At 34.3% G+C, this 23,690-nt stretch overlaps 4 protein-coding genes and 1 long non-coding RNA gene across 26 annotated transcripts in view; 1 reads left to right on the forward strand and 4 right to left on the reverse strand.

Annotated features, from left to right (window-relative positions):
* Nucleotides 1-1,598, reverse strand: part of Dgk (diacyl glycerol kinase 1) — a 152,757-nt gene extending 151,159 nt beyond the window's left edge. The window contains exon 1 of one of the 2 annotated variants that reach the window (XM_072005617.1): nt 1,270-1,598. The gene's annotated coding sequence lies outside the window, so the exon portion shown is untranslated. The remainder of the gene's footprint in view (nt 1-1,269) is intronic. The other variant, XM_072005618.1, reaches the window with a different exon arrangement.
* A 1,391-nt stretch (nt 1,599-2,989) lies between these two features.
* Nucleotides 2,990-7,482, reverse strand: Start1 (Steroidogenic acute regulatory protein-like). 2 transcript variants are annotated; one of them, XM_072005695.1, is made up of 11 exons: nt 7,240-7,482; nt 7,043-7,123; nt 6,851-6,928; nt 6,700-6,753; nt 6,492-6,624; nt 6,187-6,404; nt 5,951-6,103; nt 5,756-5,860; nt 5,509-5,684; nt 5,227-5,434; nt 2,990-5,124 (listed from the first exon to the last, which is right to left on the reverse strand). In XM_072005695.1, exons 1-10 carry the CDS (start codon nt 7,480-7,482, stop codon nt 5,248-5,250), a joined length of 1,428 nt encoding a protein of 475 aa, XP_071861796.1. In that variant the 3' UTR covers nt 2,990-5,124; nt 5,227-5,247. The 2 variants fall into 2 exon arrangements, with proteins under 2 accessions (XP_071861796.1, XP_071861795.1); XM_072005694.1 differs by having other exon boundaries at nt 2,990-5,434.
* LOC139988386 (uncharacterized) lies at nt 7,014-9,021 on the forward strand. Its single transcript, XR_011800100.1, has 3 exons — nt 7,014-7,140; nt 7,217-7,543; nt 8,576-9,021. It is a non-coding gene; the product is annotated as an uncharacterized lncRNA (long non-coding RNA).
* Nucleotides 9,022-9,742: 721 nt separating this feature from the next.
* LOC139988359 (NAD kinase 2, mitochondrial) lies at nt 9,743-12,306 on the reverse strand. 2 transcript variants are annotated; one of them, XM_072005700.1, is made up of 6 exons: nt 12,127-12,306; nt 11,388-11,685; nt 10,960-11,283; nt 10,792-10,873; nt 10,456-10,717; nt 9,743-10,365 (listed from the first exon to the last, which is right to left on the reverse strand). In XM_072005700.1, the coding sequence occupies exons 1-6, from the start codon at nt 12,161-12,163 to the stop codon at nt 10,133-10,135; spliced, it is 1,236 nt and encodes a 411-aa protein (XP_071861801.1). In that variant the 5' UTR covers nt 12,164-12,306; the 3' UTR covers nt 9,743-10,132. The 2 variants fall into 2 exon arrangements, with proteins under 2 accessions (XP_071861801.1, XP_071861802.1); XM_072005701.1 differs by lacking the exon at nt 12,127-12,306 and adding an exon at nt 11,870-11,965.
* A 689-nt stretch (nt 12,307-12,995) lies between these two features.
* Nucleotides 12,996-23,690, reverse strand: part of LOC139988330 (bromodomain adjacent to zinc finger domain protein 2B) — a 218,292-nt gene continuing 207,597 nt past the window's right edge. For 16 of the 19 annotated variants that reach the window (XM_072005581.1, XM_072005580.1, XM_072005594.1 and 13 more), the window contains 13 exons: nt 23,287-23,485; nt 23,094-23,213; nt 21,965-22,538; nt 21,456-21,675; nt 20,621-21,362; nt 20,280-20,540; nt 19,684-20,182; nt 19,216-19,561; nt 18,212-18,333; nt 17,995-18,136; nt 17,752-17,882; nt 16,619-16,903; nt 12,996-16,404 (listed from right to left, as the gene is read on the reverse strand). In XM_072005581.1, the coding sequence (XP_071861682.1) occupies nt 16,227-16,404; nt 16,619-16,903; nt 17,752-17,882; nt 17,995-18,136; nt 18,212-18,333; nt 19,216-19,561; nt 19,684-20,182; nt 20,280-20,540; nt 20,621-21,362; nt 21,456-21,675; nt 21,965-22,538; nt 23,094-23,213; nt 23,287-23,485 (3,819 nt within the window). In that variant the 3' untranslated portion in view covers nt 12,996-16,226. The remainder of the gene's footprint in view (nt 16,405-16,618; nt 16,904-17,751; nt 17,883-17,994; nt 18,137-18,211; nt 18,334-19,215; nt 19,562-19,683; nt 20,183-20,279; nt 20,541-20,620; nt 21,363-21,455; nt 21,676-21,964; nt 22,539-23,093; nt 23,214-23,286; nt 23,486-23,690) is intronic. The other 3 variants (XM_072005596.1, XM_072005597.1, XM_072005585.1) reach the window with 1 other exon arrangement.

The following is a 23,690-nucleotide window of genomic DNA, read 5'->3' on the forward strand; positions in this document are numbered from 1 at the left end:
AATGTTACGAACTACGTTCCCGAAAAAGGCAAATAAATCAGTTACAATTAAATTTAATTATATTTGTCTGATTTTGATTTCTAAAATAAAAAAAAAACCTGATTTTCTTTGGTAGAAGCTTCAAAAGATTAAGGTTATTTCGACTGCTGTCTGCTTCATTATGTTACTCTGAAACGTACATTTAGAGAGATTTAGGGAGAAAGTAATAAAAATAAAAAAGAAGCGTTTAAAAGCTGAAACAATAAAACAACAATATTCGTAACATTCGAAAATCGAAAACGCTCGTAGTGCAACGTCAAAAATTCGTTTGTAGTCTGAAGGAAAAGGAACTAGTTCGAAACAAAGTTACCTCGAAACGGAAGTGCACATATAGTGAAAAAAGGAATGAGAGATAGATGGAAGGCGAGGACGTTACTTTTCAAAGGATAATGCATTCGAAACCGCAGAATTCTACATTTCGCGAGAAAACGGGAACATCGTGCATACACGACTTCCTAAACGTATACACAGAGATATCTAATATGTATATTTGCCTGACTCGGAAGGTCGAAGGTCAATAGGATCGCGCCCAAAGGATCAGGAATAGACATCGTATGTGCGACCTCGATATGTCCCGTATTTGAAAAACGAATTAGTCAAAACTGAAGTTAAGACTTAGTATTAATCGTTTCTTTCAATTCGGATGACAATCAAACTTAATATTACGACTATTTAACATGCTGATCAAAATGATCAGTTAATAATTTTTCATAAAAGTCTTATAAATTTATAACGAAATTTGCATTTCTAGGGAATTTCTATAAAGAATTACGCAATTTTGTATGCACCTTTAATTTTAATCTCTTTGGTACAAGTTTTACCTATACTTCAATCGACCATAGGTTTAGTGCAAGAATCATTGATGCTGGAAAATGTTCGTTTGTCAAACGTGTGTTGGAATTCTTATCGATCAGATTCAACGTTCTACTAAATCTTACTCGTGATCTCCTAGAATCACATTTTTCTACGCACGACTATTACGCTTCAGAAGCAATCGACACTTACACGTTTACAGACCACTAAACTACGTTTATTTCAGAATCAGTCGCATGAAGTTGCGCTTTCGTCGATTCAAATCACTAGGATCTTATAAAGCGAACGATTGTAACCGGTAAATGGTAATTTTCTTTCAGTTAGAAGATATAAGGTTTGCATGAATAACTAAGTGACGTTTTTAAAATTGAAACACGTTCGAAGAAGAAAAAGCGATAACAATTATTTTGCACTCACCATTTCTGCATCATCCTGTCATAGACGCTTCGAAGCGTCCTTTACGTTTCCGGCATCGTCCTGAACCGGCGTCACTCCGTTTAGATGCAAGTTCCTGTTATTGTCCTCGTAGAATTGAACAGGAAGAATGTTCTTGTCACGATAAATCGTTGACAATCGTTTTAAATGTGAATACGTGATAATGAAACACGACGCCCCAATACTACGAACGAACACAAAACATGACAAGCACACGCGTAAGGCGCGAGACCGACTGACTGACTTTCTCGATTTCGGTTGTGGCTCCTGCATCAGCGCCACCTGTTTTACACACACCACACGCGTGCAAACACACACACACACACGTGAACGACCCACCGATTATATAGTAATACTTCGCTAACTGGTGGCGGGTTGGGACCTTATCTGGTCAGTTACCAAGGGCGGTATATTTCTAAGATATCCTGGAGTATCTCTCTTTTTCATTAAGCGTGAATGCAATACAGGCACCTAAGACTACGGTTACAGTGGATTTGTTCTAGCAAATTGTCACTCTGACGAATGAAACGTTTGGAAACCGATATACATATATATACATTCATTAATTGCGGATTCTTATGCATTTATTGCAGGATATTTGAAAGTGTAAAATTGTATAGAATGCACATAGTATGAAAAGATATACATGTATAATATTCAAAGTATAGTGCTTTCTATAATATTTGGCAGATAAAACAATTTTTTATCGAATCTATACTTTTTTAATTATAGCCTTAAAAATATGAATTTACATACAAAGTAGCACTCTACGCGTAATAATTTATACACATATTTGATTGCTTTAATAATTCATTTCGTCAAAACACGCATGTAATCATAGCCTAACACATTTATTTCACATAGGCAACATTAAAACCTCGCTTCATAAAATCAGTTCCCATGACTGGTGGGGATAACGATAGCCAGTTATCGAGACATAGTTCGGCCACTTAACGTGACACTACTCTACATCTTCGCTCGCATTAATGTGTGCGCACTGTAATAACTTTTCTTGTTTTCTTACGGATAACTTTTCTTACGGATTATGTCTCAAGACGACAACAAAGTTTCGTTTACGAATTATTCATACGAGATCTCGGATCTTCGGTAAGTGTGATTTACCACGTTATACTGCAATTTATATGTATCGTTGCTCCGCGAACTTGACTAAAGAGGGAACACTATTCAACTTTCGAACTTTAAGAGGGATAAAACTTTACGAGAGTATTAAAGATAACTTTTTCGGATAACGATAGATTTTGGTAAGCTGTAACATGAGATAACAGAATCTTATCTTTACATTCACTAGATACAGAATTTAAGCGTGACGGATATGGTATAAATACTTTGGTGTAGTGCGAATGCATACGTAGAGGGCATTGTTGTTTCTGGAACATTTGGAACTCAGGTATTTGAAGAGGGTGAGTTGATAACAAATAAACAAGTTAAGCAATTCAATTATAATACCAACTGCATAATTTCGCGGAAATACCATGTCTTGCAATATCGACTGGCATGATACGCGGACGTTAACATAAATACACGAATTATACGATGAATTATAGATATAGATATGAATGAACTATAGATATGAATTTTAGTGGGGACTAAATGATAATCAGCCAAAAATATAATTTAAAAGATTTTCTACATAAAACGTGATTGAAACAAACTCTGGAAAAATTAAATGAATTATATGAAATTCTTTGGCGAAAGAAAGTTGCTACATTTTATTACTTCGGTACAATTAACGTCAATTCATATAGGCGATTTTCCTTATTTAGGCCAGTTTTATAAAATCAGATCAAACTCGACCACCAATTTAATCGTTATTTGTCCGTAAACATAATTCAGGCTCGCAAACTTAGATATCAAACACACGACTAACTTCGTTTGAATTAACTACAAGAATAAAAATGTGACTAGCGGAACATGAACTGTTATGTATATACATACAAATACATACGATTAAAAGTAACTATACAATAATCACGTTTATAGATTGTACAATCATGTATTTGCAATAACATCTAGGATAAAAAATAAACTTTATTAGAAGTGGAAAAGGTATCTCTTAACATTAAATGCTATTAGTTTCATTGATATGATCTTCATTAGCGTCATGAATAAATTGATGTAACATAACTTTCTTCAAAGTTCCACTGTTTTAAAATGTACAATTTACTATGTTAATATATATATATATATAGATTATATTATATATATATTTTTTATATTATATAATATATTATATATTATTAAATAAAAAATATATATATAATATAACATAATGTAATAATAAAATAAAATAAAAAATATATAATATTTTAAATTATTTAATATATTATATATTATAATACGTATTATTACATATTACTCAATATATATATTTATATGATATAATGTAATAATAAAATAAAAAATATATAATAATATATATATATTATATAATATATATATGTTATATTATATATGTATATATATACATACACATACACACATACGTACTATATTATAAGCGCGTTCTCTGTGTATCTTTCATTCATAATTTATCAAATGCAAATCTTTTACAATCTACATATATCTAGTGAATAAAATGAATTTTGTAAATAATAAAGAATACTACCTATGCAATTATCGAGAGATATACCAAGAATAAAATATACGAGAAACAGTTTTTAAAAATGAATCATGCTATTGTGTAGTTTTTAAAAAATTATAATGATATGAAAATACTTTAAAAGATTTTGTTAAACATTCCATTACGTTTTTCATATCAAATTACTTATATAACTATTTATTCTTTAACTTTTCCCTGATATTTTGCTGCTTTCTTTGTACATGCAATGAAGATAAACATAGTCAACCACATTCATGCATGAATCATGATTAAACGTGTATTGTAAATACAATTAATTGTCATGAAATATATAGGCAAATAAGAATTTGTATAAAGCACTATATATCTGTATATGTTTATATATTTACACTGCAATTTAATAAAAGTTTCAAGATTTAAAGTAATTAACTAAATGAATATTTCGAAATAATATCCTTATAACAAAAGTGACTTTACCTAGATATAATTTGCATTCGTAATTCAACATCGTCAAATAAAAGTTAAAGATGCAAAGTAGAATTATCAAGACAAATAAAGCAGAAAATTAAAGGTCATAAATATCGCCAATATTTTAGACGATTTATAAATAGAAAGATGAGATTTTGTTATGATAATGTCGCTTTTGAATAATTTATAAACAAGTAATATAAGAGTTAAGTCATAATATATTAAAAAGTAATTACAAAGCATGGTGTCTGCCCAAGACGCATGTTTAATTTCTCTATTAATTTAAGATACAGGGTGTTACCAAACTGGTGGTATAAGCTGAAAGAAAGTGAATGTACGTAAAAAAATAAGTCGAAAATGTAAAGTGACATTTTTTCAACCTCGATTTTCTCGAAAACGAAACGTAATTCTTTTATTTTATATTATTTCTTTGTTCTATATCTTTTTTCGCGCAGAATCACCTTCTTTCCTCTTATACCACTACTTCGATAACATCCTGTATAAATGTATCGAAAATAAGACATCAATCATTTTTTTAAACATATTTCATCTATAAAAAGTATCTCTTAGCTTTAATTTCTGATTAGGAAATACGAAATATGGAAATAAGTCATTTACCGTCCTTTTGTCAGTCTGTCAATTCCACAAAACAAACATTCATAGACTCCTACACTTTTCATTTAGTTTGTACTAATGCATATGGAAAATATTGTAGGAAAATCATATTTGAATCGATTAAGAATTACGTTACTCTCGGAACGTTAAAAATGCTATGAAATAAAAAAAAAAAAAAAACGGAATTCCTTCAATCACACGAATCCAGAGGATGATTATGAAAGACCGTGGTTTGCTGATCGAATATCGAAACGTACAATGTACTAAACGATTGATCCTTACGTGTCATCCATGTATTTCCTTACATAAGACATGAAATCTACCAATGCAGTAGACATTGATTTATCTACAACTTTTTGTGGAAGCCAGCCTTTCAAATTCGTATTAATTATCCACGTAAATCGACATCTACTCTCGTCGTTAGGTAATTGTTCTGCTGCACAACAGCTTAGCTTGTTCTCGGCTCTTTAACAAAACGTTAGCACAAATAATTAGTTTTGGATATAGCACAATCTTAAAGATGTATCTTGCAATCTTACCTGACGACGTTACTGCGATTTGGTAATGACGTAAAAGGCACTGACATTCCACTATTTATATAATAGTTACCGTATTGCACACGACGTCTTAAAATAACGAAATCACGAGCGCCAATAATGCCTCCTCCTTGGGCACTTGTGGCTTGATAAACAATATCTGTATTTTCATCAATGTCCTGATTGAGAAATCATAATTTATTATTTTAATAAATAAGTAAAAAATAAGACATAATAAAAAGGATGTTACCTGTAATTTTTTCGACTCTGTAACGAGTCTATTCCATGACGGTGATAATTCAACTTCGTCGAATAATCTGTTTACGAGTATACCAGCTGGAGCTTCAATAGTTCCCTTAAAAAATCGTATGAAATCAATTTCACAATAAAAAATCTCCAATATATATAAACTTAATATATATAACTTAATAATATTTAAACTTACTACTATCTTTAATGTTTTCCCTTCCTTAGGACGGTTTATATAAAAGATAATATCACCATTTGACATTATATTTTGAATTTGCCAATCTTTAGATTGCAATAAATCGTGGCAAGTTTGTACTAATGCATTTGCTCTTCGTTTATAATCATGTATCTATAAGTATTAAAGAATCGTTTTAAAAAGACTATTAAGCGTACTAATATCTTGCTAGGTTTTATTATACAATTTTTGCTCACCATCTCTGTCGTGAGTCTTGGTAGAGGCTTAGGTGGAAATACTTCAGTTGCTTTTGATAAGCCCCGAGTATTACCTGGTGCTCTAAAACTTTCATCCTCGTTGTCAGAATGAGCTGGTGAATCCATAGGTGTAAAAAATGTACCAGGTTCGCTGGTATATTGGCGTGATTCCGAAACAACTCCTCGAAGGAGCGGTTCTCTTTCATTATCCGCAAAATCTAAAATCAGTTCGAAGATTCTGTTTACTACTGATACACAACATCCATCTTAATGTTCAATAATGAAGATAATTATAAATATCGTACTTCTAAACCAATTTCTGGCTTGTGTTTCCTGAGGTAACACACGAATATCAAAGAACCAAGCCTCCACCCAAGGCAATACAAAAGACGTAAGGATAAGAAGAACCTGGAATACTGGTTGATTGCATATCGACCACTAAAAATGAAAGTGATAAAATAATAAGTCTGTTATTATAAACATTTCATGCATAAACAAAGACTTGGCACTTACATCGAAAAGAAACACTTTAGCAATTAAGAAAGCACATGTCGTGGCAGTTGTCAACTGTAACAAATCACATAGCGTTTCTTCTATACAATATCGTATATTACTATTTTACAATTAATCGCATTCTAACCGTTTACAAAATTACGATACTTACAGCTACGATAATACAATGATCCAAATGGAGCAGAGCATAGAAGAGCAACAACACGGTAAACCTGCAAATCGCTGCCATCTGAGAAGATGAAATCCTTAAAATCTCTGTTTTCGACGAAGTGAATGTCATTTTGGACATTGTTCTTCGTTCTTTTTCGAGTAGTTATCGCCATATAATTACCATGATACTTACCACTATGTCGAAGAGTGAGGTTTTTATGTGATAATGGACTACTTGATTCATGAAGGCGGACTCCAAACTCTCACCGGCAATCTAAAAATACGTTTCGGGTAAGTTGATAATATTTCATGTATGATTAAACGAAGATAAATGAAAAAGCTATTTTTTTCTCCAATTGCGAATTAGTCGCGGTAACATGTGCAATTTACCATTGTACAAATGAGCCACATGAGGAAAGTAAGCAGGAGGTCGAAGGTGACGAAGAGGCAAAAGAAGCGTCTGACGTTGGACATCCTCCCGTTATGCATGGCACCTGCGATAAGATCCTCGCTAAGGATGATATCCGGAGTTCGCGTTACATTTTGTTGAGTGTACAAACTCCTGTGGGAGTTTATAGATTCACTCAGCAAGGTTTCTGCGGCCGCTCTAATTTGCCTCTCGTCTTCTGCCATTCTGCTACAGTATCTTTTGATATGCGCAACAATAACCTGAAGAATAAAATTTCCAACATGAGTTAGTATTATTTAATCACGATTAACGTTTCAAGAATAATATATCTAATCAGTACCGATTATTTGCGACTAATATTAACAATTCTGCCATCATTATACATTATTACATTCGTTATTTTGCGTATTTGTGCATTGTTAGACTATTGGTTTATTTAAATTATCGAATGAAAAAGAGATTGTTTCTAGATATATTTATATTGGAAAAATGTTTCAGTACACGACTTAGAACACTTTAAATCTATTGTGAGTAACTGGCTTCTATTGTTTGTTTTTGAAATGCGCTTCGATATGGATTGTGATTCCAGGAATAACGCAATTTGATCGAATTGACATTCTTAAAAAATAAAAATTGAACTATCCTATGAGATAAAAATTAGTAAGTAGTAATAATCATGGCAATTTTTGTTTCAACTTCACTTACATCTACAAGAAGCAAGTTCAGAATTATGTAGTTGAAAATTATATTTATAATCATTGATTTTCCTACAAGGACGCGATCATCGTGCACAAACGCATCATCTAGTTCAATTATCACGAACATTATTTTTCTATTTTTATATACTCGTGTATATGTACATAATTTCGATAGCAAAGAATTATTTGTTTATTTAGATCGAAGTATTTACATTTCTTGGGTTCATTAATACAAACAAATAAATATATATTCGCATCAACTGATATCGAGTTATATACATGTGTTGTCCAGTTACATACATTTTACTGAAGTCATTTTTTAGTTCATAAGCGATCACATAAAAGGAATCTATGCTTACATGTTTTTTACAATGATCGAAATACAAAATAAATGAGAAATGTACGAATAAATTGGACTCGTAAGAAATACATTTTCATATTGAAATACTGAAGACAGATCTGCTAAAAACTTTTTTCTCTTATCCACTATCTTACAGAAATTTGTTCGATACTTATCACGATAACGACTTTATTTATCTTTAGATATTTGTTTGAGCATGTGTTTAAAAATTTTTTTGTTACATCCGATGAATCATATTTTTGTGTCATTTTCTTCCAGAAATAGCTTCATTTTCCAAGAAAATACACAAGTAAATTTTAAGGTTCGAAAGTACATATACGAAATGCAACAGCTGATACGGTCGATGGCCTTACTAATGCTAAGAAAATATTTCCTCAAAATGTACATAGAATCATGTTTATTGTGTACATCGTACAAAGTCTCCTCCATTGCTGTTTCCGTAATCATGAATAAAATGCTAATAACAAAGGACCTCTCCCGGTATATTCAGCTGAATTGACGTTAACGAAATATTTTAACCTCAAATTTTATGAAGAAACGTTCAGACCGATAGTTTGAAGATAATTAACTTCTTTCTCCAGATTTTTTAATATAATACTATTTATAAAACTTTGGCTTGTATACCTCAATGAATAGAGAATGTAAAAACTATAATATCTCCATTAGAGTAAAAAAGAATCATGAATGAATGACTTGTTTACCGTTTAGGTCTTGTAGGTCCTCATAAATCCAATCGCATCAGTGAAGAATTAAGCGTCAACATATTCCACTCGCGTATCATTCCGAAGGAAAGAATTTCCAACGAAATGTTTAATTTTAAACAGCACCACTAATGTTTCGAGTTTCGTTGTACAGAGATAAATGTTTGCAAATCTAGCAATTTATCTACATGAGTTGCACATAAATTTTTTACTACATAGACAACGGTGGCGCTATGTGATGGAGATGAACATAGTGACATCTTTCGATGCTTTTCTATAAGAAGAAGTTAATTTATATGCGTATAAAAAATAATATTTACTGAATATATTTTAATATTTAGATTAATATTTTTATATTTGTAATTAGTACTAACATGAGCAGCACAGAATAGATCTAGAAGACTGTGTATTCTGTTGTCTCACATCTCGGGAGATTCTAGTGTCATTTCCAACATTACCGACACAACGTAAAACAAGATTAGAACACCGACTACATGCAATATTTTTTCGTGTTTCAGGTTTTGGACACTTGGACGTTTTGAAGATTTTTCTACTTAATAATTTAGTATTTAAAAGCATCAAGCAAACGCTCTTTTAATTTGTCGTTCTAAATTAGACAATGTATCTTTGTATAGAAAGGGCGCACAATGGGTTTAGTCTACATGCACATGAACATTATAAAAGATAATTATACAAACTGAGCAAATAAACAATTGATTAGAACTTTCACGTATAAACAATATTTTTGTTCCTTTATTCTTAAGAAATACAATTTCATAAAAATTCACTGATATTACATTTACATGAACATTACGTATATTGATTTTATTACTGCTATTCATTGGAATATGGTTTACATTAACTTATACATGTACATAATTGTATTGCAGAATGCAAAGCATCATAAAATTATAGTAGTCTTTGAGGAATTGTACATATATATCAAATTAAATGCGGTTTATAAAATTCCAAAACATCCTGAGATACAAAAGTACAACTTTCACATACTGTGAAATCCTTGTTAATCCTCAATACATCAAAACTGTTGATACTTAAACTATTTCCCACCTTCTTAAATTAAATCAAAACTAGACTTATTCAAAATAAATACTTATCAATCTGGAAGGGTTAGTGCTCGTAAAGAATCTTCAGGATAAGTCTCCAATACTGCAGTAGTTCCAAAATTGAATGGTACTGCTATGCCACCATCAAGGACTAAACCAGCATCGTAACATTGTGATATTACTGTTAGCTTTTTACAAAATCCACGAGGTTGCAGACACTTTGGTGTAGGCCACATACTATTTACCATCATATCTCTTACAGAATAACACAATTTTAATTCCTCTAAAATACAAATATTATATTATATTAATATCAGATTATATATACATATTTTATTACAACTCTTTTTACTTAATACAATATTATACTTACCTGCATGAAAAGATAAACCAGCATTGAAAGTAGAAGAGATTTTTTCAATCTTTTCATTATCAATTTGTTTTTTATCTAAAAGGCTCAATATTTCTTTTACTACTTGTGGACTAACAGTATTTATAGATCTATACCAAGATGTTGATCCTGTTCCTGTGCTAACACACAAGCCAGAACTTCTTACCAAATGATATTTCTCTTCATTATTTACATTTATAAGTAAATTACTTATTCTAGCAGAAAGTATTTCTGCTATAAATACCTAGATGTTTAAAAAATGTTAAATTTAAATTCATAATTACTAAAAAATACATGATTTATTTGCGTGTAACTTACTTCATTTAATGCCAACCAAGGTAAACGTCTTTGTTTTGGTAACTTATTTGATATTTCTTGCTTCAGATCTTGTGTATAAAATCTGCAATAGTAAAACATTTTTGTAATGTATGATGTCTTCAAATTTGTTATATAAAAAGTGATTCTCTCTCTCTCTCAATTTATTACTTTTCTTCACCTACAACGCGACCTTTTTCGTGCGTGTGGAAAGGAGGGTCCCAAATATTATCTCCCTTTATCGTCGTACGAATTCTTCGTCTCATTACTACGTTGTAATGACCTGCTTTTAGCATTTCGAAAATTTCAGGTATCCTTGTCGTATATTTCGGAGATAACATAAGATACCCCTCCGATCTTTCCGGGAACGAATTAATACCAATTATTGGTTTCTTGTCGTCGAATATCATATTTGACGCCAACAGAAACGTCCCATCGCCACCAATCGGAAGAATTAAATCAGCCCAAATAAAATTTGATCTGTCTAGATTTTCTCTTACAGAACATACATAAGCATAACAATCAGGATAAACACAGCGCTAGTTTAACAAATATTTAACTCAACAAAGATTCATAAAATAAGAATTATATATTTTTACCTATTTATTATTTTATATTCTATATTCAGTTTCTTCAAGACTTCGATCACTTGATGTTTTACATGTTTGGTTGCTATATGGCTAGCTATCATTGTATCATAATCAGAACCCCTTTCCAATAATTTAAACTTTAATTGTTCGTCACTCAAGTTTGGTTCTCGTAGTTTTTCAAAATGATATCGTGACAATTTTGCCACAATGAGCACTCGCTTCGGTACGAAGCTCGATTCATTTCGGAAGAATAACCTAAGATTATTGGAAGCATTGTACTTATGCGGTTGTAAAAATTGCACAGCTCCTAGAAAAATATAAAGCGTAAATTAAATTATCGGTTGATTTTCTAAAAACTCCAAAATAATAAATAATGAGGAATGACAATTGTATACATCTGTCATAGCAGTGTAACAAATGTATTTAAACAACCATCGAATATTTCATTTCGATTTTTATAAGAAATATCAAATTATATAACATTTACGTACATATTTTTTTATTGTTATGGCTTTATTTATTAGCTTCATGCGTAGAAAGTACATATTCGCAGTACTATTATATTTTAATGTCTTCATTATTATAATATATCCAATTACTCTTGTGTTTGAAATCGTTCAAAATAAAATATATACTAAAGTTATTATTAGAATTTGTTTTTTGTTTTGCGAATTTTCATTGGAGCTTGTTGACATTACGTATCATCACCAATGGAATTAAACGCTACTGATAATGATAATTGACTTACTGGCAGATCTTCTTCGAAGATGATTGAGAGTCGTCATCGCATGCTGCTTAAAAAATTGATATACGAAATGCGAACAAATAATACAAAACAAAGAAATATTAAGCACGTTAAAACGTTTTTAACCTCTCTACTGGCACGAGCGGTAAATACTACACCTATAATGACATATACGCATATATAAATTAACATACATATATATATGGCAGTATGACAGGCCGTTTCAAAGACTAGTACGGCGACCGCGGGAAATACGAATGCGTATAATTTTTCTTTTCATTGATAAAATAATGGTTTATTAAATTTAGTGATTAATTAAAAGAAAAGTTACTAAGCGTGAAAGTTAAAATTGCATAGTTAACACGTTGATGGCCGCGTAAATTTTAAATATCCTGCCTATAGCGCCGAAACGCTATCACTTATTTTAAAATAATATATACCATAATATCATAATGTCCATGTAATATGAACATATCCCAGTGAAAGCAAATTAGTTAAGTATTTTAGGTTGCATTTAGAGTATTTTAGAATATTACTTTTATATTAAAAGTATTACAAGTTTTACGATTATGACTTTTTTAAATTTAAATATATGCTTGAACTGACCTCTATGTACCACGTGCAATTGATAAGTTTAGTTCCGGTCACTATAGTTCGTTATAGTGTTTAACGTGTTACAGAAGATGTATCAAAGAAAATGTTTTAATGATAATGTATCAAAAGAAATCTACTAAAAAAAAATTGTAAATGCTTCAATATCTATTCATATCGATATAAAAAAGTTATTGACAAAATACGAAGTAATAAGAGATAACATAAAGAACGTTTCCATTTCTAAGCTCAAACATTTTGAAATAATTGAGAAAAAAAGATTTCACTGTACAGATACACGCTTCGCTTACACTTTATTAATTCATTTGCAATACATTAATTAAGTCTGTTTAAATAGCATCGAGGCTACCTACTGTATGCCTTCGTTTATACTATAGACAATCATCTAGCTTAAACACACACTCTGGCTTCCAATAATCTCTTTTTCTCGTTCTCTCACTCTCACACATTCCTTTCCTTTCGTTCTCTCTTCGCGTTCTCCTTTCTCATTTGCGCATTTTTTAATTTCTCTTTAATCTGTTCCATTATCGATATCATTTATCGTTATTGTTATTACCATTGTCATTATCATTATACCATATAATATATCATAAGATCGACATTAAAAACTAAAATTCGTATAAAAAGCGTCGTTATTCATACTAACAATGTAACTGTACTATTTAAATAATAATTGAATCTTAAAAAATTATTTGTTCTTGTTATTGGTGGTGTATCTGAATGTATGAGATGTCTAATGCATCGACTATAATACGAGGGTGCAAGGCGTGCATAAAGTGATGTACACACATGTTTCACGCATACGTTTACGTCGACTTGCATTCTAAGAACGTTTGGTAAGATCGCGAAATGCCCCGACAATGCGCTCACGTATCAAAATATATAACGTTGTATATTTTATATTATTTATCATTATGAAAACTAACGATCGTGCCAAAGAAGAAAAAAAATACCGACATACGTACATATATTGATTGATTGGCAAAAATAAAAAAAATTAGTTTAGGAAAGTGATATAATCATTGAATATAATCGTAATGACTGCAAATGAAATTAAAGAGTGATAATAAAAAGACGCGCGTTTTTACTCGTTACGATCTTACCGTTACCGATCGTTCTTAGACTATGTCAGGACGACAATACATCCATTTTGCGTATTCAGCCGCACCCTGCATATTTCGTTAATCGTCATTCACGTTGTAGTCGTTTTCACGCGGCATTTTATAATCTAGCTAATACTTTTACATACTACGAATGTTTAGCACATATCACTACGGCCGAACCACTTCTCTCTCTCTCTCTCTCGCTCGCTCTCTTTCTTTCTCTATTCTCTTTTTAACCTTTGTTATTACATAATTATCCGCTATTACGAGCAATAATGTACATCAATTACATAAAAAACAAGATATCATTAATGTTCTTGTGTTAATCGTTTTATCGTCGTGCGATGGTCACATTTGCGAAGGTACCGCGGCTTATCTAATAAATCCAAGACTTACTACCGACACCATCATTCATACGTAGCATGTTCTTACATCGCCCTGTCGCACGATATCCGTTTCGAAACGTGTTTGCGTTGTTTCATCGTCCCGGGTACACTGCGTGTGAGATATTACATTATTGTAATCCTATCGAGAAGTCGATTATCGCTTAAAAAACTCGCGTTATTATTACGAACAATCAAACTCGAGGTCCTGTAGGAACTCGACGCGGATAAAATTCAACGACGCTTACATTTCACAGTGTAACGCTACGCACCATGTAGGATAAAACTGCTTTAATTTGTTAAAAAAAAAAGAAAAAAAAAGAAAAAAAAGGAGAAAAGAACGTGAACATGATAGTCCATTGCCTTGCTTTAAAATTTATAACTTTTGTCTTTCTTTGTTAAAAGCGACTGCCATTCAACGCATACAGTTGTACTTGTTCACTCTAAGGTAAATAGAATCTTTAATTCATATTGCTTTCATATATGATATTTGAATCCGAATGATATCAGTTAAGTTACTGGTAGCACTACCTTTAGCCATACTAAATCAGATTTATTAAAACGTACTTAATCAACAAAAACCATTCACTTTCAAACTTTAACAGACTACATTTCCAAACGTTCATATATTTTATTTCATCCTATATCTTATAGGTTTAATTCTCTCTTGCAAATTACTTATCAAGTTTCGTTTGACATAGGTAAAGAGATTTACATTTCTTTTTATAAAAATTCACGTCGAATTTAATAACTCTTAATAGATACTCTATTTGTGTGCAATCATTCAATCAAATAAGCCTCATTTCCGTTCACCCATGATTCAAACATAAATAAATAAGATAGAAAGCGAATTAATAAAAAGAAAGGGACAAAGAATCCGTGGAATGGCATTAACTCCGTCCTTAATTGGAAGATTGACATCGTCATTCTGTTGTATATCTTACTGTACAGCAAATGTTACCCTTATCGTGCTGACGTTTTCGTGGGCAGAAGTGTTACGTGTATGTGTGTTGCATGTTCGTGTGACGTGACTATCTATATAGTATACATATACACTATATTCATATTTATACATTTATATTTATATTTATATATATTTATATATATATTTATATATACCTCTTCTTTTCACATTCATTACTTTGCAAAATATTTCTTTTGCCGACACGCCGGCACTAAGCCCGTATAATACAATCGCAAATTACATTCTTGTTCGCTTAGGCAAAAATTTACTCGTTTTATTCAGTAAGTACAGTGACCATCTGCATTGTGTTTCATTTCTACTCGGGGAGCAGGGAGTTTGGAGGCTTCGAACGAGTAGATGCGTTCCCATACATGGGTGTTTTTAGTCGCGCCGATCTTAAGAAGCTCCGAATCACAAAATGTAATCTATATCGTAAAGTCTCTGTCACGGCTTCCGGCCATAATAAGTTTTATAACTTCTCTCGTGATCCTACTAACAATCCTTATGTTGTTCGTTAAACGTAACTTGAGTTTCGTTCAGCAGAGGCATCTCGACGAATATATATATATATATAATTCTTGCAACATCGCGGTTTTTTTTTTTTTTTTTTTCTTTAGTTCGCCGTTGATGCTACAGAAAGGGGAAGTACGAGCCGTTAAAGACGTTCGTCACCATTAGATTAGTTTCGAGTATTAAGGTATGTGTGTACTTAGAACGAGAGAAGCAGCCACGCGAGCGTCGATTACGGGTGAGTAACGAGTACATAAGATGAGGAGAGGCGAATGTGTAACACGTACGTAACGCGACGCATACGAAGATGTACCCGTATTCGTGGACTTCCTATTACTGTTTTTGTTTTCTCTCTATTAGTATTAAAGTTGTTCGGTCAGCCGCTAGAACGAGGCCGACGGAGCACAGAGAAAACAGAACTCGCCGTTAGTCTCTTGGACGATTCCTAATGATACTCTATGTCGAGGGATCTATCCTCTAGTAGTAGAAGTGGGCAAAACTGTTGCAGGTGTTGCGAGAGCGAACCGAGCCTCAGCTATGCGTTTGTGGGTGTGGAGGTGGTGCGCCAGTAATCTCGGTCCAACGCATTTCGAAGAAACTGCGCATCCCGTGTCCAGCCTTCCCCACGGGACTGTCATCCTCGTTGAATACCTCGCAGTTGATGAACATCTGTCTGACATCGGCGCAAAACTCATCGCGAGACTTGTACCTGTATCGAGAAGCACTCTTTGGAACATATTCGGCAATTTTCCAATTTGTTCGGATTGAAGCTGACGATCACGTTAGAGCTTTTTTCTAGAGATCTTAGGTGAACTGTTTACTTTTTTTTTTTTTTTTTTTTTTTTTATGTTTAGGGAAAGAGGCATTTCTAAATAGAGAGTACGTTCAATTAACTAGTAGTCGTTGGTACGCGTGTAACTTACACGGAGTCCTGCAATTTCTTCTTGATCGTACTGAGATCCATGGGTGTTTTAATAATTTTCTTGTAGGTAGGAAACTGTTTGGTGTTCACCGGCAAGAGGAACGGCCAGGCCTCGTCCTGTTGCTCCAACTGTTCGAGTAGCACCTTACAAGGAGCCAACTCTCGTTGCTGTTTCTTCGTGAGCGTCCTATTGTTTCCCTCCTTCCGTGGCGAAGCAGTTGGGGTTGCCGGTTCCGATGAACTGACGTCCTCTACGTGTGTGTTCGATGCCGTTGACGGCGTTGGACTGCGACGCAAAACAACAGAAATTATTTGCACGTTTATCTTTCTCGTTTGCAGGAGGTTTTTCCGTCATAAAAGCTTCTGGACGAATGCATTAAGACTCGAGCGTGTTTTTTCTGCTTGAGACGGTTACGTTGTTCTCGATGGAACATTTCGTCTTTCTGACTCTTTGTCTTTCTTTATTTATTCGGTCTCCCTTTTTTCTCTCTCGCCGTTTTTTTTTTTGCCCTTCTAGGGTTTATTATTATTATTATTATTATTATTGTTATTATTATTGTTATTATTATTATTATTATTATTATTATTGTTATTATTATTATTATTATTATACATTTTCGAGTAATCATAGAACCTGAAGGCAGCACTACCGTTACGACGAATTTTCTAAGAAAATACCCATCCCATACTTGATGATCGTAACACGCTGTACAAAGTACAGGGTGTCCCCCGACGAGAAGGGACCTGACGCTATGGTATATTCACAGGGTATCGATGATTGCTTTTTAGTTAGTAGAAGAACAACATTAACTACGATTAACCTATCGTGGAACACCCTGTATGGAGTAAATACTTCTTTACAACAATAACTTTCGACGAGTATGTACGATACGAGTCGAGGATGTAAGTCGGTATAATCGCATGAGAGCAGTGTATACTTTCTATGTTCGTTCGTTTTAAAGCAGTTTTTTTGTTTCATATTCGATCGGAAATTGTTTGTTTATCGTATACGTTCGCTGAACAATGTTATAATTATCGAGTCATGGTTTCGTAGTTGTTTTCCCTACTGTATACTTCGTATGTAACGTTGTTAAATCAGCGAGTTGACAATGTTTGGTTTTTTAACGTAATCACCTAGCTGGTGGATGATCAGAACTTTCACTTTCTCTGGTGCCTGCCCCTTTGGTATGACTCCTTCGACTACTATTTCTCTTCTTTGGTTGTTTACTGTGGCAATTAGAACAATACCATTTACCCCTTGGCATCTGAAAATATCAAGTATACACGTGAATCAAGCAGACAAAGATATTTTATTCAAGGAAAGCCTCCCTCAATACATTCTATGGTTTGTAAACAATAGATAAAATAATTTCTTACTTTTGGCATAACAGGATTGTGGCAGTCAGTGTGATAAGCCCGTGGACAGAGTTCACATAGCACTAAATTTTTACCAACCCTCTTTCCACATACCAAACAGTTTCGTTCCCCTGTAGCTTTGTTCATGCATTCGTGACAATACCTAAGATATTTAAAATCGTTTAATTACAAAACGAGTTTTTACTATTTCTTGTACGTTTAAGATACAATTTCTTACCAGTCACCATCAGGAATGTTTTCCATTTTTGGACGGAAACAATAAGTATGATAGCCGCGGTCACAACCATCACACAGTAATAGTTTGTCTTCGTTATCTCCGCTATGACAGAACTGACAATTCTGTAACAGAAAAAGAAAATTTTCCAATTTAAAATGTTAAAACACATTGTTCGGGGTAAATTAATTTTAATGTTTCAGCGTTTTATTATTCAAGCATTTCAAGCTAAACTCCATGGATGCAATAAATGTTAATAAGCAAAGAATACAATAAACAAGTGGGATAAATCAACATTCAGGAATATTTAATTAACAAAATTAGAGTGAAGCATTTTAATTCCGTTCGCGTCGTGCATATCGTTATTGTTATAATTTAGTATGTGATTAAGATTGATTAGAAATGGCGAGTCGGGATAAAAGAATAATAGATATATTTCGATGCTTAGATTATGCATATAATATAAAGTCGTTCTAACTAAACATCGAAGCTACTCTACAAAAGGAAAAATATGAAGCAATAAAGGAAAAACTGAGTAGACGATAAGCGGCATATTTTCTTGCATGCTACCGTTACGTTAGACTCTAACCACCATTAAACTTATTAACGTATTACTCATTTTTCAAATTATAGCAATTTAAAGTAACATAGTTTGTAAGTTTAGAATTGATAAAATATCAAACTATTTCAAATAACAATGATGAAAGCATATCAAATAATCTAATTTCTCTATGTTTGATTTTTCGCTAATTTACAACTATGGCTGCCGCATTATTCGCACTTATAAAAATTACCATTGATTCGTATTAAACTTCCTTACAATATCTTATATAAAGATGTATATTATTGGAAAATACCACGGTAAGAGCATTTCGTTTGACTGAACGTTTACCAATCATCATCGAAAGCGATAATGTTCTCTGTGGTTCACTGTGCAAGGAAGGACGAAAGAGTCACGCAGGAAGTAAAAAGGATACTTTGGTTAGTAAGTTAGTGCGAATACCCACAGAGGCCTGAGAAGTAGTCAATAGCTGATTGTATTGAGTGGTAGCTTTGAGTGAGACGCAGCGGTTTCGTAGCTTGACGCAGACCGAGTTTCTAGCTGGTGTTAGACTCACAGCCTTCATGATGCTCTTGTCCCAAGCGATGCTGGCTTCCAACATATAAAGCGCCATGGCGAGCTGAGCGGACGTGTGTGCTCGAGCCGTTGCTTCTCGCCAGTTGTTCAGCCCTCTTGGAGTTGTTTCTTCTTGAGGTATCGGGGTCTGATTGCTCTGATCCGAATTATTCGAATTTGCGTTCGCAGCGGCCGCTTGTTCTGCCTTTAAGGCCGCTAGATTTGGATCTCCAGTACTATAATTTAAAATGAAATATTTAAATTTGAAATACAGACAGAAAAACATTTAAAGTTTAGAATAATATTGAACTAAAATAACTGGGCTATATAAGGCCTAAATACTAGTAGATAGTCTTACCAAACGCCTAACGGTGGTTTTAAGTATCTCCTTTCAATAGCTGCTTCCAGGGATAGTAACCTTTGTCGAGCTTGTTCAACCGCGCTAATTTTCTCCATTTCGTTCAGTTTCTCAATTTCTTCCGCCTCTTCGGTTCCTGCTCGTGGAGGTAACTTCCAGCCTTTGATCTGCATGCTGGCATTTGCCACTTTATCTTCTAGAGCCTCGACTTGTTCCAAAAGCTGCGCATCTACCCGTAATGCGACTTGTTCACTCCAGTCAGCCGGGTTGTCTGGTTTTGGAATCGGTGTGTCAGGTTCATCTGGTGTCGCTTGAAGTTCGGTAGCAGTCAGGTTACCAGGGTCCACGTTGATCTTGCCCGTAACAGCTAGGAAAGATTCCATGGTCGCCCACGTTGTACGTTTTAGTTCCTTCTCGCGAACACCGCGAGAATGAAGGTGCTCCAATAGTTCTTGAAACGTGTCTACGTCCGTTATTCTCCACCAACCATATCTCAAATCTAAATATGAACGAAGAGAGACGTTAGTCTTAAGAATTTATCTTAAACGTAGCTTTTAGTTAGTCTTTCAGCTAGAGTTCTAGCATATGTTACTTACCTTTTGGTACTGGTTTGGCTTCTCCAGGGGGTGGTAAACCATGCACTTTCAAATACTCAAGTTGCGCTGCTTCGTCTTGAGTCAAAATCAAAGGAGCTGGACTGTCACACCTGTCGTAATTTGGACTAGCCGGCGGAGGGAACACTGGTATTCTCAGTTCGGTTGGTTCGGCTATTCCAAATATTTGCTTGGTACTTGGTCCTGGAGTATCGCAAGTCTCGCGAGGTAAAATCGAGAACCAATTGGATTCGTTGCTATTATCTGGAATTATTAGCGTAAAGCATATTAATAAAACGTCTTTAATAATACTTTACATCAACAGTAAATGAAGACAATCTTACTAGATATAAAGGTGCCGTTTAACTCTTTTCCATTATGAAGATTGTTAACATGGTTGAACTTATCACCGTTTGGAATTGTTTCGACGATTTTATCTTCCATTATCTTCACCGCTGGTTTCGTGTCTTCATCTGCTTCGTCGTTCTCCTTCTTCGTCTCTTCTTTGATATCGACATCCATACTAACTATCTCTGTTTCTTGTTTAATCTCCTCAGACGTGACGTTGGTCTTCGCATCGGTCATCGAATTATCCAAATCGTTCTTTTTCTCTTCCTTCATGTTCGCCAAATTCTCGCAGTTTTGCATAGGTTCTTTCTTGCAATTAACATCGTCAATTTCAGATTTCGTTTTGTCCGCCAAAGGCTTGACGTCGGCCTCTTGCTCGCTCGAATTGAATTTCTTCTCCTTCTTTACGTCGTTAGGAGCTTCGTTCTCGCGATTCTCGACTTTGGTGTCCTCCTGCTTCGTTTCTGACTTTTCCTCCATCGACACGTTTTTGTACTTTTCGTCTAGTTCAGCCTGCAACTCTAGGATTTCTGGTTCAGCGCTTTCCATAGCTTCGACGAAGATGCCACCAGCGCATGCCAGCTCCCAGTATCTTCTCCAGTATCTGTCTTGTCCAAATATATGTGCTCGTAGCTGTTTCGAGGAGCTGTTCAATTTCTGCAATTGTTCTTCTGACTGTTTCAACAGTTTATCCAATTTCTTACCCAGCTCTTCGCCGGACAGATTTTTGTCCTCCTCCTAAGTCACGCACAAGAGAATTAAACCATCTTTCAGAATAGAGCAGTCGACTGTGTTTTATTAAATTGTAATTTATTGAACTATATAATTTACCTCCTCGGGCTGAGTTCCTTCGCTCTCATTCTCGGACATGTCTTCAACCTCGTCTTCGTGATGAATTTCATCAGGAGTGGGTGTCGTCCCCACTGCTGTCGACGTCGTGTTACCTTCCTCGTCAACCTCTTTCTTCTCGATCGTAATAGTATCTCCAGTTTTGTTAACGATTACGCCAACTGCTTCCATTCGAACCTTTCGACTATGCAACTGCCTCAATCTACAAAAAAAAAAAAAATGGAAAAGAATCAATCATTGTCTCAAAGGTACGCAGTATCTGGACACTTTCTTACCTTTAACCAAATGTATTTTAATTATAAGATTACCGATAAATCAAATAGCAATGATTTTATTCTTCATAATCACTATTGTGATTATGAACAATTGGAAGCAAAGTTACTACAAAGCGACCAAATTATCTGAATATTTAAGACAGTATAAATTACATAAAAGTGTAGTAACACCAAGTGATAGTATACATCAAAGTGTTACCATAAAAGAATGCTTACTTCCTAATTTTTGTATCCAACACAAATCTCTCTTTCCTCAATTGAGCCACCGTCTCCAAGCTACCCTCGATCTGTCTGATCACAGCCTTGTTCTGCAATAGCTCGTTGCAGAGAAACGCGAGCATCTGCGCTTTATGCGTGGGATTCAAGGCCAGGAACGGTTTGTCCCTCAGCCTCTCGGACATCTTCCATGTTTCGTTGTTGTGCAAGTGTTCGTAGAATTGGGCGTTCTTGCCTGAACAGGTCGAGGCATAGTCACCGCCATTCTGATGATGATCAGCAAATTTCTTGTCGCGTTCCCGTTCCAAACATACTCCTGTCAAAGCCTTCACTTCTCCTGTCGCGTTCGCGTATAAGTAGATTCGTAAGACTTCGCTGATGTTAGCGTGCGTTATATCAGCTTGACGTAAACTTTGACCAAGACCGGTTGTGTGCCTTGCTGGTTGAGGGATTCCTGGATCCTCGATCGCGCATACTAACAGATGTGTCATCACGGAAAGGAGTTCTTCCTCGGCTTCCTCGTCATTTAGCAGCGCAAGTTGAAGGCTTTTTAGGCTTGGCAGCGATTCCATATCTGAGTGAGTGAACATTATATGATCAATAAATTTTAATAGAATGATGTGCGATTAATACTCACGAATAAAAGATTGCCAATGATTTCGATCAGTAATGCTTCAACGATTCATCTACTTCTAACTTTAGAATTGTCTAAAATCTTGTTCGACACACAATTCAAAGTGATCATCGATAATAAGGGAAAAATTGATTCATTCTTTCATTCTAAAGCTCCAAAAGTAGAATAGAATGACTCATGTGTATGCAAATTTTGAAAGACGTGGAAGTCATGTCTTTGGTTGATCTAATATTAGAACTAACGAAGATTAAAGTATAAAACTTGTAACCAAAGAAGAGAAACGTTATCTACATATTTTGTGACCAATCATTTTGTGAATTAGTCGTTTGATCAGCCTGAAAGTTCTAGCGTTAGGAACAAATTGTTCGGTATACTGAAGAAGTATAATGAAGAAGGAAGCAAAGTAACGGAAGTTTATGTGGTAAACGAATAATCAATTTGAGAACAATCATTCCAAATCAAAGACCACCATAACCAATAAACAATTAAACCCACCGAAGCCTAAAGTCTCGCCGAAATTATGCAGAAATTCGAACACCATCACGATGTCTGCGAACGCCTGACCGGACAGCTTGAGACCAGGTAGTCGTTTCAATTCTGGCAGTGATCTGTGATCTGAAAACAGAGAAATACCTTGTGTCACAGAAACTCTATAATCGAGGAACAAAAACGCTTGGCAGAGACGTACCCGTTAGCTCCATGTCCTCGACAGGCTTTCTGATCTGTTCGATCAGTTCCATCTCGACCTTCCTCTGTTCAGCTCGTTTCTCCTTCGTCGCTATTCTCTCGGCTCTCGCCTCTAACCGTTTCTTCTCTCTTTCCTCCATTTTTCGTCGATTTTCTAACGCTCGAACCAACGCCATGTGCTGTCTCCTTCGTTCTCTCTCCTAAGGTATTCAAGGAAAGAAATTTAACGAAGGAAAGACACAAAATAGAACAGAGAGCGTCCCATGCAGAGAAAATTGTTCTTAAAAGATCTCGTTAGAAGCACAACGCACGGACTACAGCAAACTCTATGACCGTTTCCAAAGATACTGGTTTCAGAGAAAGCTACAAAAAACTCGATAGTGGCAATTCGACTTTTGGTTTTGT

Source organism: Bombus fervidus, chromosome 6, assembly GCF_041682495.2.
Source record: "Bombus fervidus isolate BK054 chromosome 6, iyBomFerv1, whole genome shotgun sequence".
Taxonomy (NCBI): Eukaryota; Metazoa; Arthropoda; class Insecta; order Hymenoptera; family Apidae; genus Bombus; species Bombus fervidus.